The sequence below is a fragment of the Periplaneta americana genome, chromosome 10, assembly GCF_040183065.1.
Source record: "Periplaneta americana isolate PAMFEO1 chromosome 10, P.americana_PAMFEO1_priV1, whole genome shotgun sequence".
NCBI lineage: Eukaryota > Metazoa > Arthropoda > Insecta > Blattodea > Blattidae > Periplaneta > Periplaneta americana.
The window spans coordinates 107,532,701-107,552,835 of record NC_091126.1 but is presented as its reverse complement, the minus strand read 5'-3'; the positions used below and the strand labels follow the sequence as shown (position 1 = coordinate 107,552,835).

Here is a 20,135-nt window from a genome sequence, read left to right as displayed (position 1 = left end):
CTATTGAATCAAATGACGAAAGCAGTGATTCCAGCTCTGATTCTGAATATCTGCCACTTTCTGAAGAAGAATTAACATCAGAATCTGAAATATATTTAAGTGTTGCTTGGCATTATATTGCCCTCAGAATGTTAAATGTGGATGTGTTGCTTGGACAAAGTACGCATTTCATTTCATAAAATATGTTTCTAATTGCTTTTTCATTATTTATTTAAAGTAATAATACTGTCCATTAACGTCTAACGTTTTGTTCCTTTTATTACCTCATGTGAGTCAAGATATTCTTAAATTTAAAATTGTTGCTTGGCATTTTCTTGCCCTAAATTTTTGCAATATGTTGCATGGCATTCTCTTGTCTTATATATTTAATATTTATATGAGTGCATTACCATATTGTTGAATTGCCATCAAGGAGATTTGTGAGTAGAATAAACATATGAACTGATTTGACTTTTATAATACGGTATTTTATTTTTGGAAGAAAAAAATCATTATTAAAATATTGTTTCAACTATATCAGTAATACATTTCCTTCAAGATGACAATAGAACTACCTTGCCACGAGAAGAAGAAAAAGAGTTAGCTCATGGCAGATCTTCATTCAATAGTCCTGAAAAACAACCTATATTGAGGAAGCGGGTATCTCTTCGGCAATATTGAGGCCGGTCATATAAAGCGAATGTATAAGAAGAATTCCCCAGAAAATTGCTGCAAACATATACTTTCATTTTCAGAGTTAAAATTAATGGAAGGCCAGTGAGAGTTTGGAAAAAATCATTTATGAGCATTGACGGTCTTCAAAATCATAGAGGACGAATGAACAACAGTAGAATGAATATGGAGTTTGAAGAGGTTTCTTGGAAGAAAGGGAACGCAAGTACCATGATTGTAGACAGAAAAATGTGGGACTTATGAAAATAAAGCAAATCAAACTTACAGATATAATGAAGCTAATGGAATATGTCCCCCCAATCCACCATGGCTTTTACCTCAACTTGATATCTGATGATGATGGTGATGACGAGGAATATGATGTGAAAGATGTATAGGGTATTTCAAAAACCAGCTTAAACATTAAACCGCTATAAATATTATAATATTTGAGATTGGGGAAAAAACAAAAACATCACATTGCTGGGCAAACAACGGGGTTTACAAAACAACGTATAGCATTCTGTCTGCGACAACATGCACAGCATTTTGCAGATATTGTCTTGGAATATTGGCAATTTCTTGCTAGATGGCATCTTTCAGTTGAAGTAGGGTTGTTGGATGTGTCAGGAAAACTCGTTCTTTAAGGTAAGCCCACAACCAAAAGTCGGCCGGATTAAAATCTGGAGAACGCGGAGGCCACATTGTTGGAAATTGCCTACGATGATACGATCGCCAAAAATCTGCGTAATTAATTGTTTTGCAGGGATAAAGATGTGGGGTGGAGCGCCATCTTGCATGAAGATTGTTTTCCATATCGTGATTCCTTAGTCTAGGAATGACGAAGTTCTGTCACATGCTGTAGTAGCGCTCCCCGTTTACTGTAAGTCTGTCTTATTCCATTATTGCCCACACCTGTGAAGTAACGGTTAGCGCGTCTGTCCAGGAAACTAGGTGGTCCGGGTTCGATTCCCAGTAGGGGCAAGTTATGTGGTTGGTTTTACCGGGATTTTCCTTCAACCCAATATGAGCAAATGCTGGGTAACTGTCGGTGCTGGACCCCGGACTCATTTCACCGGCATTATCACCTTCATTTCATTCAGACGCTAAATAACCTAAGATGTTGATAAAGCGTCGTAAAATAACATACTAAAAGTTAATGGTGAAGTTAACACGGGTAACTGAGGTTCTTTTTCCGACCAAAGTCATCAGTAGGCACTTCCCATAAATGTGGCCTCCGCGTTCTCCAGATTTCAATCCGATCGACTTTTGGTTTTGGGGTTACCTTAAAGAACGAGTTTTCCTGACACATCCAACAACCCTACTGCAACTGAAAGATGCCATCTCGTAAGAAGTTGCCAATATTCTAAGACATTATCTGCAAAATGTTGTGCATGGTGTCGCAGACAGAATGCTATACGTTGAACAGGAGAACGACGGACATCTTCCCAATGTTTTGTAAACCCCGTTGTTTGCCCAACACTGTGATGTTTTTGTTTTTTCCTATATTTATAGGGGTTTAATATTTGAACTGACTTTTGAAATACCCTGTATTTTAGGTTTCCGTTTCTCTTTTGAGAAGTAACGAAATTAATATCAAGTTTGTCTTAAAAATGTTAAATAATAGTTAAAAATATAACATTTCTAATGTCAATAAAACTTCATACTATATAATTAGTAATTCTTTTGACCAAGACAGTGTCAAGCCACAGAACAGTATACATTATACATTAAAATATAAATTTGTAATATAAAATAATAAAAAATATGTATAATATATTTCATATTTTCATAAAAATGTATCAGGGAAGTTAATTATATCTATAGAACCAAAATTTAACTTTTTCTGTGATTTGAGGATTTGAGCAAGCATTCAACTTGCATTATCTCAAAAGTGTATAAATGTGGCTTGGCACTTTCTTGCCGGGACCCCTTCATTTCTTTCAGGAAAATGGCGATTGTTTATGCTTTACAGTTCACCTTTAATATCCAGTTTCTTCGTTGATATCTCTAATCTCTGAGACTGTGGAAGTTCAATGAGCAGTAGCCGATAACATGTTCCCACCCTTCTGCAAGCCTAAGCCTTATCATGCAGCCTAGTCTACCCCCATGATGCGGGTTCTTACGAACTGAACGTTCTCGTAATTTCCAACAAGCATCAGTATTGGATCTTGCTTCCAATCTCCAGATCTGACCATAAGTCTCATTGCACTTAATATCAAACAGAGAGAAAACCTGCAGTTCTTAGTGGAAATAAGGCGAGAGGCGCATACAAAACGGAAATAATTTTGAGTTAATATTTAGTCAGTTATATGTCTGTGCAGTAATAAGTGTAGTCACTATCCATAAACGTAGTTTTGAGGTATATATTACATAATTGTCCACAAAAATATACTTGTTTTCACCGGATTTGACACTTCCTTAAATTATTTGATACATCCCCATATTCTGCCATATCTTCCACACATTTTGCCTGTTTTATTGAAAATATTACAGAGTTAGAACCATGTTTTTTATAATGAGAAAACGATACATACATAAATAATATATTAATCTTTCTGTAGCCATCAGACAGCGCGATTTTCCATTGGTCCGGAGATGTGATCGGGCGTGGGTAAGATTCCCGCTTGGGTTGTGATCACCTGGCCGAAATTTTCCATAACTGTGAGGCGAATGTCAGGTAATAACAATCATTCTTATCTCGTAGTGACAATTCCGTCGACGCTAAATAGCCTAAACTATTAGTCCTATAAAATGATCATTTCATTCAGCTCAACTGACCTGGGAGTTCATTTTGAATCTAATCTTATTTGGAACATACATATTAAACACATGTAAGAAATAATTTTCTATCCTTCATTTATTTAAAAGGCTGCATCATTTATCCTATTAAATTAAAGCATACGCTTGTATGCCTCATTTCGATTTTTGTGACACTTATTCAGTAATCACAGAGTAAATTTATCTCAGAAACTGCACCGTATTCATGATGCTTATGTTATCTTCATTTGTAATTATCTGGTTCCTTCAAATAAAACTCTGTAGATATTGTAGGACAGTGGTCGTCAGCACTCGCTGAAATGTGCAAAGGGTTAGCGGAGCCGTTCCGTGTGCCCGTCGTGCAGCAGGAAGAGGTAGAGAGCATACCTGCTAGCAGCTACGAGTGCACCATGGTGCATTGTGTTCTCCGCGGGTAAGAGACGCTAGCCCCAGGGTGCTTTGTGCTGACGACCGCTGTTGTAGGAGGTCCTCGCGTCATTATACAGCTTGATATTGCATACTGCCACGTTAGCAGTATTGCCAATTTGGAGGAAAAGTCGCTAAATCTAAAGTATTTGAGAAACATAATAGCGGCTAAAATTCATATTTGGGATTAGCGACTTTTTTTAAGTCAGGTCCGATATTTTAGGGAGGTTTTTCAAATACTACATTCAAATGCAATCTTTCCCATAGTAATGTTACACATTCAACTTTCCGTTCATATACAATCATAATTTCACAATTATATGGACATTGGACATCCCTGTACACAAATATAAACATAGATTGATTGTAGTACTGTGTAGAACTCCATGTGAGCACATTCTTGTCAAATCAAATGTCACCAAGTAATATTACAAAAATCGCAGGAAATCAGCAAAATATATATTTTATTAATTTTACTTATATGGGAGCATTTGTGTTAAAGTACAAATAAAAGATACGGCCCATAATTCAGAAATTATAATTCTGTCTGAAGAGTTGGAACATTTCCTCTTCAAAGACGACATCCTCCTCGAGTTGTTGCTGCGGACGTATATGACTGTAGGGTTCCAATTTGTTTAACATCATCTGGTAAACTGTAGCTATGACAGCATTTGTTGACTCTTTTCAAGCCGAATTTGGTATACGTAATAGCATGATTTTTTTATATACGTAATAGCATGATTTTTTTAAATTTCATTCTATTTCGCAAATTTAATTTGGTCAAATTCAATACACTGAACACGCGTTCAACATCTGCATTTGATAATGGAAAAGTTAGAAATGATAAAACAAGTGTGTAGGGATTTTCACAAAGATGACGCTGAACTCCGCTTGGCACTTCTTTACGAAGTACCGTAAAAGTTTAAAAGGGCCGTTGTGTGGGGAAAGTTTCGGCAACTAATTAACAAAGCGAACTCCTAATGAAACAACAAAGATGCACTGATTTCTGTATCTCTTTGTTCCTAATTTCCGTTTCCTTATGCTCATGACGTCCTAACTCCTATTCTCTGAGTTGATGCAGTTATGATAAGGAGAGGAATGCCTACGTGGGGACGTCACACACTACTTTTAAACGCTGAGTGATGCCAACCTTTTGCCAACCTTTTCCCAATCATTCAAGATTTAAGTATAAGTGAAAAATCAGAAGACATCATCATTATGCATCCAGTACCCCAGATTTATCATCACACCAACTTTAAAATCACCAAAATTTCGAAATGACTCTAAATGACATTTTTAGCACCAAATCTTTCCCAAAACACCACATCTGGTGACAAAATCATCAACTTGGCAACACTGAATGATCCTTGTGACTTGTTAGTTGTGGCAGCCATATGTAGCCTAAACAACCTGCTTGTCTTCATTTTATCACGCCTCTTTCCCAGCATTAATGCCCGTCCACACCTACAAATCACATTCCTTCTTTGACAGCCTGTTAGTTTTTAAACTGCTTCATATACTGTACTTCCTTTTTGTGTTTAGTAAAACAGGACGTTTTCTATTATGTCTTTGAAAATATACAACAGGTTGTATTTTCAAAGAAAGAACTAATTATTAACATCGCGTTCGAGACGCCATAAATAGGTTCTATGCCTCTTGCATCATGTAGCAGATCTAACTTCCCCTGCCTATGAGATAAGAAATTAGAAGCCAATAATGCACTGTGCAATCGAATCTGGGTATTATTACTAATCACAATTACACTCTAATTAGACTGTGTTACTAATAGTATTCGGACTGCTGGCTAAACATAACATATAATGAAGTTTTCTGAGCATAATAATAATAATAATAAGAAGAAGAAGAAGAAGAAGAAGAAGAGGAATAGTAATAATCAGGCTTCGAGACTTCGGACCCAATAGAGCAGTTCAGTGGGAAATCCGCATAACGATGTACTGAGTATAGTGGTAAAGCGTACAGTGGGAGGGGATACTGTAGAATGAATGCCAAAAAAAATACGCAAAGAAAAACGCTCTGAATTTGAAGGTTCTGACGAATAATTTGGTTTTCATACAAATCCATTATCAAACTGTGTCTGAAACTATTAAACGGTTAGAAAAGTCAGAGCAAGAGATGGCGGAAGCCCTCAAATTAGTTGAGGAAATGACACAGAGAATTAATGAGACACCAAGTACACCGATTACTGGACGTGTAAAACAGAAATGGAAATCAATTTTATGCAAAAATAACGGATACGGAACATTATGTAATATAAACAGCAAATTATTAGACATAGAGTCACCCGAAAATAAAGGAATGTCTCTCAGAGTCTGCAATGATGTTAGTTTTTTTTTTTTTTCGTTTTGTTCCTATCACGTCATGCGACGTAGAATGTAGCTTTTCACAGTACCGAAAAAGATTTACGTTTGAGACACTGAAAATGTATCTTGTAGTACATTGCAATTCCGTACTGTCACTCCATTTCCTAAAGACGATCAATAGGATAAATTAAGAAATTAAAATTGCTACATGTTTATTTCCACCATTAACACTGTGTATGATTAAACACAAATGCTTATAAAATACAGGAGAATAAATGCTTTTCACATCTTTTGACACTGTCATTGTGTAATGTATATTTACTTTCAGAATGTACATATATATGTGTTCCCCCATACTACCGTACTGTACTCTAAATAGCAACGTTGTTACCTCAACACATCTTTACCTTTCACTACCTGCAGCGAGTCATCAACCTATAGTACATGCATAGTAAACTTATTGTATCGGATCCAAAGTCTCGAAGCCTGGTAATAATAGTGTATTTCACGCGAATTTTAGCATGACCGAGTCGGAAACACTGTGTGTTAGTGTGCGAGACATTCAGTATCCTTGGCGTGTGTGGTAAGGACAGAAGCACGGAAAGTGAAATGAAGTTGCGCCTGGATACATGGATACATCCAACCCTGCAACAATTCATATGGGAGACATAGGAACTCCCCCTTACAATCCAAATTTGTCATTCTACGACTTCCATATTTTTTAACAGATAAAGAGGAAGGAACGTCGGTTCAAATGAAATCAGGAAGTGTAAGATGTGGTGGAACAGTGGTTTCAGCAGCAACCGGCAAGCTTCTTCGCAACTATTATCGAAAGGCTAGTATACATTTGGGACCATTACCTTAATGCTGGAGTGCACTATTTCTGGACACATCTGACTTTACGGCATGTATGCAGTACCTGTATACACTTCCATGTTTTGACAAAACGTATGAAAGTCTGAGTGTCGTTTCATTTGAAGAAACTACTACTACAGCGATCATATCTCACCTTTCGATACATTGTTGTGGCTCAGGTTATACGAGGTAAGGAAGATACACTCTTTCTCTTGTACCGGATTTTGCACACCTCGACTTCCTATTACAGGTATTCGACTCCTCAACATTTCTTGCTATTAATTACTCGGTCAAAACACAATAACATGCTAGAAATACCACAACAACACTGCATTGCTAATATTTCATGGATACTACTTCTTGTGACTGGAATTTTCTGCCGCTTGAAATCAAGGAGTGCCGAATATTGACATCGGATTTTTTAAAATATGAAATCGAAAAATGTATTGAGTTGTCAAACTTAACTCATTACAAACACTTAATACATTATATTCCGCTGTGTTTATTTCATTCAATAGTCTCTTGTTGATTTTAAAATGTCAATTATATTTTGCTTCTAGCTTCACAATAATATGTAATTCGTTAGGCCTACATATTATACATTTGTATATTTGTCTATGTAATCAAGTTTTAGTCCTGGCTGAGTGTAAGAAAAGACCTTATGGCCTTAACTCTGTTTAGCATGAGAAGGGTTGCTCCAGAATATTAATCCATATTTCATTATACAGTAGAATGAAAGTATGCAAAGTATGTCATTTCCAGTGTGTTTATATCGGCAGTAGAAGATAAGGATCTTAATGCATAACAGGCAGAGTTAAATTTAGGAGCATTATATCCTATGTATTTTTTCCAGTTCAGGTGATTATCCAGTTCCAAATCAAGATAATTTGTGTTTATAGATTCTTTGAGCTCAGTTCTATTTAATGTAGCCTAATAGTGTAGGAAAACTGAACAGAATTTTATGTGTACTGAATTTGATCACACTGGTTTTATCAATATTAAGAGTAATAGTTTGATCTAAACCATTCATTCATTTGATTTAACACTGTATTGGAAGTGTTCATAAAGTGATCGTATTTTCTACTTAAGATGATCATACTTATATCAACTGGAAATAAGATTATCTGGTTCAGGCTAACATTAATATAAACTATAAACAAAAATGGACCTAAAATTGATCCCTGAGAAACCCCATATTTAAAATTTCTGAATTCTGAGGAACTTTGTGACTATTAGGTAGCCTATGCTTATGTCCATTTTTTCTTTTCTGTTTGATAAGCAAGATGTTATCCCACCTAATATATCACCTTTAATATAATAAAACATTAATTTATTATTATATTTTGATCTACAAAGTCAAATACTTTAGCTAAATGAGGAAATGCAACTTCGAATTTAATGAATTCGGACCTAATCCATTAACATAAAAGCTGCATCCTCTGTCGATTTTTATTTCTAAATCCAAACTGCTCTAAAAATAAAATATATTGTACGATTCGAAATAATGATATAATTTATTATACAAAACTTTATCAAACACATCTGAAATTGCTGTTAATATTGGCATGGACGTACAAATAGCAAACGTAGATTTTTGTGTATTGGTTTTGCTGTTGAGTATTTGAGTCTTTTTCGGAAAATTCAACATTGCATTGATAAGTGCATAAATAACTTAAAGGAGGAGACATTATTTCAGGAGACATAAAACTTTACAATTACATGGTATTTCACAATTTGTAGAGAAATGTTTTGTTCTAGTTATCACATACTTATAATATTGTTTCGTTGGGAAGTGGAACGCTTGTTTTGGAACAGCGAAAAAATTGTTAATTAATTAATAATAAATGCATGAAAACCCCTTGTAAGGGAGCTACGCTCGTAACATCAGGGAACAATTTCAGGCAGCGAACCATAGTCTTTTGCGTATATCGGAGGGAATTTGTACGACATGCTACTTAGTTGTCCATGTAACATTGCTTATGAACGCTTTTATAGCCGAGGAGAGACTATTTGAAAGAAATGTAAGGATTTTACATGGAGCATTAAAGATTTCAGGGCGAATTTAAGAAATAGAGAAACTTATTGTATTACAACGAACATACAGTAGTTTCATATTTTTCTACTAGCGTATACATTTCAGAATCATTAGCGCTATAGTAATACAACTGCTATTACATTACTTATATTGATGTTCCTGAAATTTACTAAAGACTCTGCTCGATCATCGATATGCATTTTTAGAAATATGGAATAACAAATGTCATTCCTAGAGTTTCGTATGAGTTCAAATTAAAATGTGTGAAGGAAAACGTGTAGTTCGGTCAGAGATGATGAACTCATAATGAACAACATCTAAGCCACTACAGAGTATTGCAGATGCAGCTGAAATGCAGAAAGCAGTAATATTACAGATCTCTCTTTTTTTTGCTAAAAAAATCCGTCAGGTCAACTAAGAAACCGTTGTAGCTGATACATGAATAAATAAATAAATAAATAAATAAATAAATAAATAAATAAATAAATATTGACGCATTTCCAATTGCACCCTATCCCAAAGTCTATCCGATATACTGTGCTTGTTTGTAAATCGTGCACTATTAACACAATGATTTTCTATACTAATATTGTTCCGAAGTATAACGTATAATATCTCGTACTAAGTGAGGTTATTTCCAAATTTGCAGATGGGCCTGGCTGGGGCTCGGGCCAGTCTCCCAGACCCCGGCCCACCGCCCCCGGTCACGGTCACTTCTCAGCCTCCTCACCCCACGCTGCCATGGGTGGCACGAAGATGTGGCAATGGCAGTTCCCCGCTCAAGCCGGGATAGGACTAGGACTAGCTCGGGCCACTGGGGCAGACACCGCCTCCGCCGGACCGTTTCCCATTTTCCCGCGCTCCCATCTCGTCACATGTTAGTGTCTTTGTCAAATTTTATTCTTTTTCGTCACAGGCCAATTCACCCTGAATTATCTTTGGTTACTCTTATATGCTTCGCATCCGCAACGTGTGTACTATTTTGTTTTGAAGCAGACAAGGACGTCAAAGTCGGCTAACCAATAATAAACGGATCCAACGGAGTAAACCACCTCTCCAGGTACCAAGTGATAACGAGACTGATGATGGAATCTGTAAGTAGTTCCGAAACGTCGGAGATATTAAATCTGAACACATTGTTAAAATGCAGATTATTGACAATCCAGTTATCGTGAAAGACTGAAATCCCATGTCATTAATCACTGCGGGAGGAAGACACAACCTTTTATTCCTGATTTGAACAAAATTTAATAAAGATACATTCTTTTACATTAAACAGCCTTAAAAGTTGTCGTGACACTAGCAACATATCGTGTCAAAACGAATGCCACGAGTACAAATTTAGTTTTAATTTCACATCAGTCCTATAGGCTTCATGTTGCTCTCGAAAATATCTAGAGGAAGATTTTTCTATAATTAATACGATAACCTATGACAGTTGTAAAATCTCTGCATGTAACCGTAGTAATCAGAAACAAGAGTTCCAAGTATTATACAATAATGATCGTTCAGAATCGAAGAATAATTCTATTAAAGGCCACAACATTCTGTTATCTGTAACAAAATCACCAATAAAAGATAAAATCTTCTCATTGGGAGAAAGTATTTCTTGAGCTAACTAAGCACAACCGAGAAGTATAGACTTTTGTGCAACCACATTCAACTATTTCATACCTTCAATTCTCACGACAGTAAATTTGTACGTTTTCCTGTGAAATTAATCCTCCTGTGTAGCGTTTCCAACTGCGCAACTAATGAAACCGGACTGGATTGAAGATTTTTTCCAAAAGGGACTGTTGTTTATCATTACTATTTTGTTTGCCATGAGTATTGTGACTTGTGGCCAGTGAGTCGAGTTGCTTCTGAATGTCTAGTTTGAGAACGGATCGGGCCAAAGGGCCCAAACCTTGAAAGAAAGTGGTAATAATGACAACGATCATAAGGATTTGTGTGCAATTAGTGAATAGCTGCTCTCTACCTATATCAAGTGTTTCGACATTTTATGAATTGGAAATTAGTCCTGTTTGTGTCATGTTACCCCAGAAGATCTTTTTCAGGAGTCATTCAGCCCAAACCCACTACTGTGTTATGTCGTAGTTTTTTTTAATTATTGTACTCGTATTATGTCCTTTTTCTGAAAGCTGTAATTTTTCGCAGTCTATGCCGTATACAGATTTCAGTAAACAGCTTTGATTAATGTGTTGTTTGATAATTAAATAAAGAAAGGTACATCGCGTCTCTTTCATATTCATTGTTTTCATCTTATGACACTTTTTTGTTCCTCCTAAAAATAAGAAGTTGTGAGTTCGCATCCTATTAGGTACAATTTTGAATGAAATCTACTTAGTTCACTTTCATATGTTATCACTTGTCTGTGAGTAAAAACTTAATATCGAAACGAAAATTTCTCGTAAATAAGTAGGTAATACACATATGTATATCAGTAATATCGGGTATACAAGCAAAATGTTTCCTATAATTTTCTTTCAATTAGTAAAAATAAAGTCGAAAATTGAATTGTTTTGAGTTGTGCTAGGTGGTATTACGAATTAAATTTTCGTTTTCAATTGTTATACACTAAGTACCATATTCAGTTAAATTCACTGTACAATTGACATGTTTAAAATTTCGTATTCCATTTACCTCTCCTTTTTATAAACCCTGAAGTTATTATGCCACTCAATTTTAATGAAATTTATATGTTTTAAATGTTGAGGGTTTTATTATTCATTTTATACATAAATATAGTTTCATTATAAAATATTAAATATGTCATCAATGCTTTTATAAATGTTTCTATATGCCTGCTTATTAGGCTTCAGTTTGAAGACAAGAATTGGAAAGGATGTGATTGGAATGAGAAGCGTACCGTCCTTAGGGTCCACAGGGAGCGTGCCCCACCAACACTTTATTAAATTAAAAAATTTAGACTTTTTTAATACGGTGATTGGTATGTTTGTCTTAATTGAGGCATACCTATGGATCATCTGTCGATAAAAGCTTCAAAGAGCGTACAAATTATAAAGTATGAGGTACAAATTTAATCACTGTAGTGCTACATGTCAAGCTTTAAAGGTCATTGCTTCATGATGCATGATGACTGGAGATTCTGGGGGCCATTCATGTTGGCCGGGCACGGAATGGACTGCAGCGGCCGTATCGCATTAATCGACATTTTCGACACGAGCACGAGTGTATGTAATTTGGTCTGTGGTGTGTTTTAACATGAACAAATTTGATTGTTAAAATGTCCTTTTCTTTCATTGAAGTTTGAAGATGAACCTGATATTAAGTGGTTAGAAACGCATAAGGCAAATGACTTTATTTTTACGCACGTGGATGGCGAGGAAAAATAATTGTTTGTAAGACATGGTTTGTAAAAAAAGACTGTTAACTGTAATTGAAGAAAACAGTTTGTTTTGCTTCTGTTGTTTATTATTTGGTGGTAAAAGGTGGACGATGCCAGGCTGTAAGGATCTGAAACATTTAATTGAACGAATTAAACAAATGAGGAAACTACTGAATTTAGAAAATGATTGTTAAGTTTAATGCATTTGGAACAGGACACATTGCAACACAGATTGTTTCCTCCACCAGATTTGCGATCAAAAACATTATGAACTGGTCACAAAATATACACATACTTGGCGCAGTGATACAATGTTTAACATTTTGTGGTACTCATGAATCATCAATGAACGCGTCACAGTAAAAGTAAGGATTTGGCAAATCGAGGCATTTTTTTAATTTACTTTATTGCGCAGTCTCGATAATCTGTTAGAAGAATATTTAAATAGTGTCTGTCTCAATTTTTAAATATGTCTCACATACAGCATTAATGCTTTTGATTTTGTTGCTGCGCATACCGACGAAAGAGACATAACTTGCAAAAGACAGTTTGTTAGTACTTTGCGATACATTGAGTTGTAAACCTGTTAAAAGATTTATTTCTTTTAAAGGAGTTAAAAGATCAAACAGATAATGCTCTCTGTGAGATTATAAAAGCTGCAAAGCTGCAGCCTTTCATAATATTATTATTTAGCACGTTTTTCGTCATTAAGTTATTTGAACAAGATTTAAATTCAATCACTCGTATAAATTGTGTTTTAATTTTATTGAAATGGACTGTATTTTCACACGTTCGGGCATCTTCAGGCCTAGTACGTTAAAATGCTAAACATTTCTAGAAAGAACACTGAAGTAAGAAATTTTATCATTGCTATGTACTAAAAATAATTACTGGTTGTATTGATATTTGTGTATACTAAAAGTGTTCAACATGAATTAGTATAAATGAAGGACCTGAAGATGTCCGAACGGATGAAAGTATTAGTCCATTTGAATAAAATAATAAAAAAAAACAATCATATTATGAGTGACTGAATTTCAATCTTGTTGAGATAAGTTAATAACGGAATACTTACCAAAATAATATTATTTACCATAGTTTATCGGATTTCAAAATGTCGATAAAATTACAACCTGTCAATCTAGAAATAAACTGATAGCTGAAGTATACGATGGTGCTGCAGTAATATGGGGAAGCCAAGGTAACTTCCCAACTTTGTTGCAGAAAACTTTTCTTTATGCAAAATTTGTAAGAAGTGCTTTGTAACAACACATTAAAATGGTCAAATTGATTTTTTTTTTTGCAAACACTGCTGGGTCCTCAACATTGCTCTGCTCTTCACTTAAACGCAGTGATGTACTGCGTCTCACTGTGCATAAGGACATGCCTAATTTTTCAGCAACTGGATGAAACTTTTCAGTGTGGGGTTGTAAGCTCTCTTAAGAAAAATAAGGCTGAGCAATTGAAATGTTTTGAAAACATTGAAGAGGAAGCTGAGTGGGATTATGCGACAGTGAGGGGAAAACTTTTGCTTAAAAAATTGCTAAACAACACAATCTTTTTTTTATCTGTAATTTTGTAACATACTGAAATATTTTGACATATTGTACAATACCATACAGGTGCAGAATACTAACAGATTAAGCGTATCTGATGCATTACAATATTTGAGTTAGTGTCGTGCATTTCAAGTGTTATGTTCGGGTCAAGTTTGTCGAGCGTGACAAGAACCGAAGTCTGCTTTGAAGTAGCAGATCTATCCAGCCCCTTCAAGCTCGCTGGCCTCTCCTAGTGTTTCATGTTACTTCCAATACTGTTATTTCCAATGCCTTAAAGATTGTGGGTATTCCGTGTCATTTCCGATACCAAACATAATTTACGTTCTTCATTAATTAATTTCGTGTCATTTCCAATGCCACACAGCTGGCGTCACACAGCTACTTCCTGTCAACTCATCCGTTCTGTTGTTGACTTATTCTGTTTTTGCCTAGAATCTTTGCCTAGAGGGCAGTGTTTACAAATACCCACAGGGAATGTTGAAGCTTTAACTCTGTTAGTCGCTGTTCGTCTTCAAACATGGGAGTCGTTGACATGTTAGTAACGAAAAAAAAAAACAAACTATCTTGTGTACATAAAGGTTACAAGTACAACGTAAGTAAACGAAATAAATCTACGACGAATTGTGTGAAAAATATTGCTGTGTAAAATGTAGAGGACGAATTACAACAAACGAAAATCACCAAGTAGTATCTGTTGGTAGTGAACACAGCTGTATTGCAAATGTAGCAAGATGTGAAATATAAAAACTTAAATTCATTTGTAAGAAAAGGGCAAGAAAAGAAGTGACATCCATGCCAGCAGTGTATAGGGGAGTACATTTCACGAAGTTTCGAGTATAGTTACGAGTTTGTGACGGAAATTTCCCAATTCAATTCTCTAGTAGTCTACAATTCTGACTTTGTTCTAGATTAGCTATGTTACTATTTACTATTTACGACGTATGTGTCAAAATATACGGTCATTGTGATATGCAGTATTGGAAATGACAGTAATGGCAGAACCATAAACAGACAGTATTGGAAATGACTAATTTTTAAGTGGTGTTGGAAATGTAACTATTGGAACTAAAATATATTCTTTCCTAGCCTCCCCTCCCATCCCTTCATGCTTTTAGCTATGTAAGGATTTTAGAACAAATCTTATGAGGTTTGTAAACATGTAAGGACTAGTAATTTTTAGTACAAAATTATCATTAAACTTCGATAGGAATATATGTACATATAAGTAAATCATATTTTGTTTTAAGAATATGACAATTTTTACTAAACCTACAGAAAGTAGCTATAATTACATTCTTGACATATTATTCAAATAAATCACTGTTGTTCGGTAACAACAGATGTGTAGCTACACGAATGATTAAAGTGAATACTTAATATGAAATAAATTGTATAAGTCCATAAAAATAAGTGATTTCATTTCCATACTACACATCATTACAACTTAATAATATCCAACCTGTTAATAAATAAAATATTTGATTTCATTTTCGTACTACACGTAAGTCGTTGTAGCTTGCAATATCCAACCTGAGAATAAATAAGATTATTTCATTTTTTATAATATACATAATAAATTTACAGTGCCCTATCTGTTAATAAAGAGAAAAAAGATTTCATTTTCATACTATACATAATACAACTTATAGGCCTACTATCCACTCTGTTAATAAAAGAATAATATCCAACATGTTAAATAAATGTTTTCATTTTCATAATATTATACATAATTATAACATACTATCCAGCCTGTTACATAAATAAATGATTTCATTTTCATACTATACATTATCGTTGTGCATGACAGACACTATCTTCGGTTCATTTTATCTAGTATGGCGAAGTTCGATATTTGCCATTGTTCGCTTTGCAGGAGGAGGCCTGTCATGTTCACAAATATTATGAGAATATTTGCTGTCCTCTCCCATCCCTCCATGCTTTAAACTAGCGTCGTGCATTACAGGCGTTATGTTCAGTTCAGGTTTGTCGAGTACGGCGAAGTTCTATATTCGCCTATCTCCTGTGTTCGCTCTCCAGGAGATGATCTGTCGTGTTTGTTCTACCTTGTTATAAAAATTCGCTGTCCTCCACTCTCACCCTTTCATGTTTTAACCGCTTAAGGATGGTAGGACACGTCTTGCGATTAGTTTGTCAAATGAAATGAGACGAAGTTTGTAAAATCTTGGTTACCGGGTTCATGTTCTAACATTGCAGGACACTATTTTAAACCGCTTAAGGATTTGGGCATATAACTTGCGATTAGTTTGTCATATTAAATAAGACAAAGTTTGTAAACTCTTGGTTGCCGCTCTCATGTTCTAACATTGCAGGACGTTATTTTAAACCGCTTAAGGATTTGAGCACATATCTTGCGATTAGTTTTCATATGAAATAGGATGAAAGTTGTAATGTTTTGGTTTTCTCCCTCATATTTGAACATTGCACGATACTAGTCGGTACAATGAACATATGCGTTCTTTCTGGTAGTGGTGGTGGTGGTGGTGGTGGTGGTGGTAGTAATCATCGTCATAATCCGTGGCGCTACAGCCTTTAAGGACCCAGACCGACCAGTCGGCTGCTGGCCTCACGTCGAAGCAAAGGTGGACGATCTTCCAACCAGAATAGAGGTATTGTGTAGTTACCACGATGTTCCTCCGAGCCGTTATAGCTGGCTTTCCTAACTGGATTTCGCTATCTATCATAGCTCAAGTGCTGGGTGGGCACCAGTCCCATACACTGGCTTAAATTTCATGAGAAAATTCTTCCCCCATGAGGACTCGAACCAGCTGCCGTTCCGTAACGCGAATCCTAGACAAGTTGCCCTAGACCACGATGCCATGGCGCGAAACGAATTAAACTTGATGACAAAACCAAATAAGTATGTGATATCAGTATTAACCAACTCATTGGACGGTTAGGTTCCTGCAGTTTTGTCATAATTGACCCAATAAATTTTCTTTATATCGAGAAATGTTCCCAAATGACCTAGTCTGTTTACTTCAAAAGACAAATTTATTAATTGCCTATCATTGACCTACCGAAATGATGCTAGTGTGATTTGTTCACTTTTTTAAGTGGAGTATTGCTTTGAGTACTTATTCTTTGAAGTAAGCATAGTCCTTCCAAGCATACTAACATCACCTACAGTATTTTAACAGCTGAGTCAGAATTTCAACACATTAAGTAGAATAAAGACATCTCAGGAACTCCATGGGGCAAAATATGCTGACTGTGCTAGCTTTTGTTCAATTCATAGGTTGAAACTTCATCAAATTCCGAACTTTAAGAACAGGATCATGAACATGTTTGCAAGCCAGAAGGATATTATATATTTCATTCATTAACAGTGGTTATAATTAATATTGTACATTTATGTAGGAAAGTTAAAGTCGGTTTATTTCAAAATTACTTTTTATTTGTATTCATAACATTATGCTTAATTTTATTGGAAGTGCTAAAGCTATCTCCTTGAGTCTGGAAACAAAGCCTGTATCTTCATTAAAGATGATAGGTGTCTGTCGAATTCGTAGGAAACGATGCTGGAGCATTTCATCGCTTTCAGTTGTGGAGTAAAGAATGGACTACAAGTAAAAATCGAATGGATAGAAGTTCGGAGATCTTGGAAGACAAACAAGGAAATAAAATTAACACCATTGTACTTAAATCACAGGTAGCGTGGCGAATAATCGAAACGAACTTCATGATGCTATTTGTTCAAATTTTATCTTAAAAATTGCAATAGGTTTTCCCTAAAAGTTCCTCAGCGAGAACATCATGTATTAAATTATCGCCGTTTATTTATGTCTACACATATTATTGAATTGTTAATATTCTGATTCAATAATAGCTTGTAGATATTTTAGTTCAATGTTGAATTTTGTGAAAATTTGGAATATCATTTCTATGAATTTTCGACACCAGTTCAGAACTTTCAAATGCTCAGAGGAAATGCTGAACTAGGTTTCCAGTCAATTCGACATACCTACATCTGAAAATTTTTAAAGGTAGATTTACTAGAAGGAGTTCGCAGGTCTTGTATCGATGTGAAAGGACCTCCTTTGAAGCTAACGATATTGTTGTTGCAAGAAGAAAACGACTATAACTTGAAATAAAAAAAAATCGGAACTTTATGTGAACTTGTTTTCGATTTTGAAAGTTCCAGAAGTGGCTCAATCATGATATAAAATGCTGTATATCTTAGTACTGTATGTAATATCGAACAAATAGACAGTACCAAAGCTTCTAGTTTTTGTTGATGTTAAAGTAATTACATGTAGAAAGAAATGTCATAATAATCTGATTTTCATAAAGTAATTTTGAAAACGAGTTGTTTCGTAGCGTGAATGTACTGATTCATGGCCAGTGTTTGGTTGGGTCTAGTTAAAAAAAACTTGAATGATTAATGGAATGCAGTTTTTTGTTGTTTTTTTGGGGGGGGGTTGTGAAATATGGCAGTTTGTAGCAAATATCTTCTTTAGTTTCGTAATAATAAAGTTCGAATTTTAAAGTGAACTTTATCGAAATGTGAAGTAACGAATCGCAATATTTTTTACGTTGTAACTGTTCATCGACAAAATGTTTTCTGTAGTTTAAAATTATTTTTAGTTAATACATATTTATAACAATGCTTTTTTAATATTATTGCAACCGTTATAATTTTCAAATGGGAATTTCTTGGCTACAGTAAAGATCAGAGCACTTGTTGGAGTGCGAGATGATAAATGGTATGATGTGTGAAAGGAAACCACAATTCCATCCGAAACAGGTGGAAAATGGGACTCGTGTTGCATTATGATTTGCTGCTCTCTTTTTCATATTCTGTCGCGATATTCCATTTTTGCTGTCTCCTGAGATGTACACTTTATTTTCGGTTTCCCCCATCTTTATCTTTTCCGTGTTGGAATATTGCAAAAATGAAAGAAATTGAGCTCTCGGCTTGCGGTGATCTCGCGGTCCTGCGTCCTCCGAACCGGGCGGTTATATTAGGCCTCCTGTGAGTTATCACTGCAATCCTGGCCCCTCCTCATCCCTCTACCCGCGCCCACCCGCGCTTCACACAAACGGTCCTTCCCGTGGTTTCAAATCCCACTCCCGCAGGAATTTCGATGATAAATACCACGGCACCGCAATATCCCTTTCTTTTGGTACACGAAAATAAAAGGCCTTTACAAATGTTATCACTGCCATATATTTATGAGTCCCCACCATCTTTTCCAGCATTACACTCATTCTTGTAATATTCCGTAAATTTATGTGCTGCAAATATTAGGTTGGGTTTTGCGGGACACGGCCGTACCGAAGCGACGCTGAGGGGGAAGGTCGGGAGGCGGAGGAGGTCGAGGACATCGGAGGGTGAGGGAGCGATATTGTCGAGTTGCCCGAGCAAGGACTACACACACACACACACACACACACACACACAGAGAGAGAGAGAGAGAGAGAGAGAGAGAGGGACAGAGAGAGTCAGTATATGGATGTCTCGTGTTATTAAAATCTTGCCGTGATGGATGGAGCACCCCTCTCCAGCATCCATTGTGCTTGCTATTGATACACTGATATTACCAGGCGGTGATGGAGTGGAGATGACCACCGATGTCACCGCAACGTCTTCATGAAATATGAGTTTACGTTCCGGGCGGACGCAGACGTAGATACATGAAGGTCTTGTATAATCGCTCCAAGATCGAGTGTTGTACTGCAGATGGCTTCGGTCATTGTGCGTTTGTTAGACCGAACTGATAACTGGAAGTTGCGAGATTTATCTCCTTTTTCATTTTCTTGTAGCCGACCGTTCTGTCATTGTTTTGTGAAATTCTGTCCTCGGCATGTTACCTTAAAAGAAAGTTTCTTATGAAATTTCTTTGAAGTCTTCACAGCGACACTGGAAATATTACATAATGATTTGTTCGCTACCTATCATACACGTTGCTTCTTCATTTGTTTAAGAAATGTGAATGACCTCTCTATCATGTAGCATGATACAGGTAATCCGAATGCCGCCATGGCTGTTGGAATCCCAAATATCGCTTCTGTAAAAATCAGTCGTTCAGAAAAGAAATATTTGTTCACTAGCGGGCACTTTCCTCTACTTTCCTGGTGTGACTTGGCTTGACTGCGCGTTGGTACAGATTCTTGCACTTGGCCTTACATTGCACAATGGTCCGAAACACAAATCTACC

General features: G+C 35.9%; 1 protein-coding gene across 5 annotated transcripts in view; it reads left to right on the top strand.

Moving 5' to 3' along the window:
- The window catches only part of LOC138707939 (E3 ubiquitin-protein ligase RNF220-like), a 505,330-nt gene that overhangs the window by 322,893 nt on the left and 162,302 nt on the right, over positions 1–20,135 (top strand). For 4 of the 5 annotated variants that reach the window (XM_069838003.1, XM_069838005.1, XM_069838002.1 and 1 more), the window contains one exon: positions 9,698–12,567. The exons of the other annotated variant lie outside the window; for it this stretch is intronic. In XM_069838003.1, coding sequence (XP_069694104.1) covers positions 9,698–9,930 — 233 coding nt within the window. In that variant the 3' untranslated portion in view covers positions 9,931–12,567. Of the gene's footprint in view, positions 1–9,697; positions 12,568–20,135 lie in introns of those variants that run through there. 5 annotated transcript variants of the gene reach the window in all.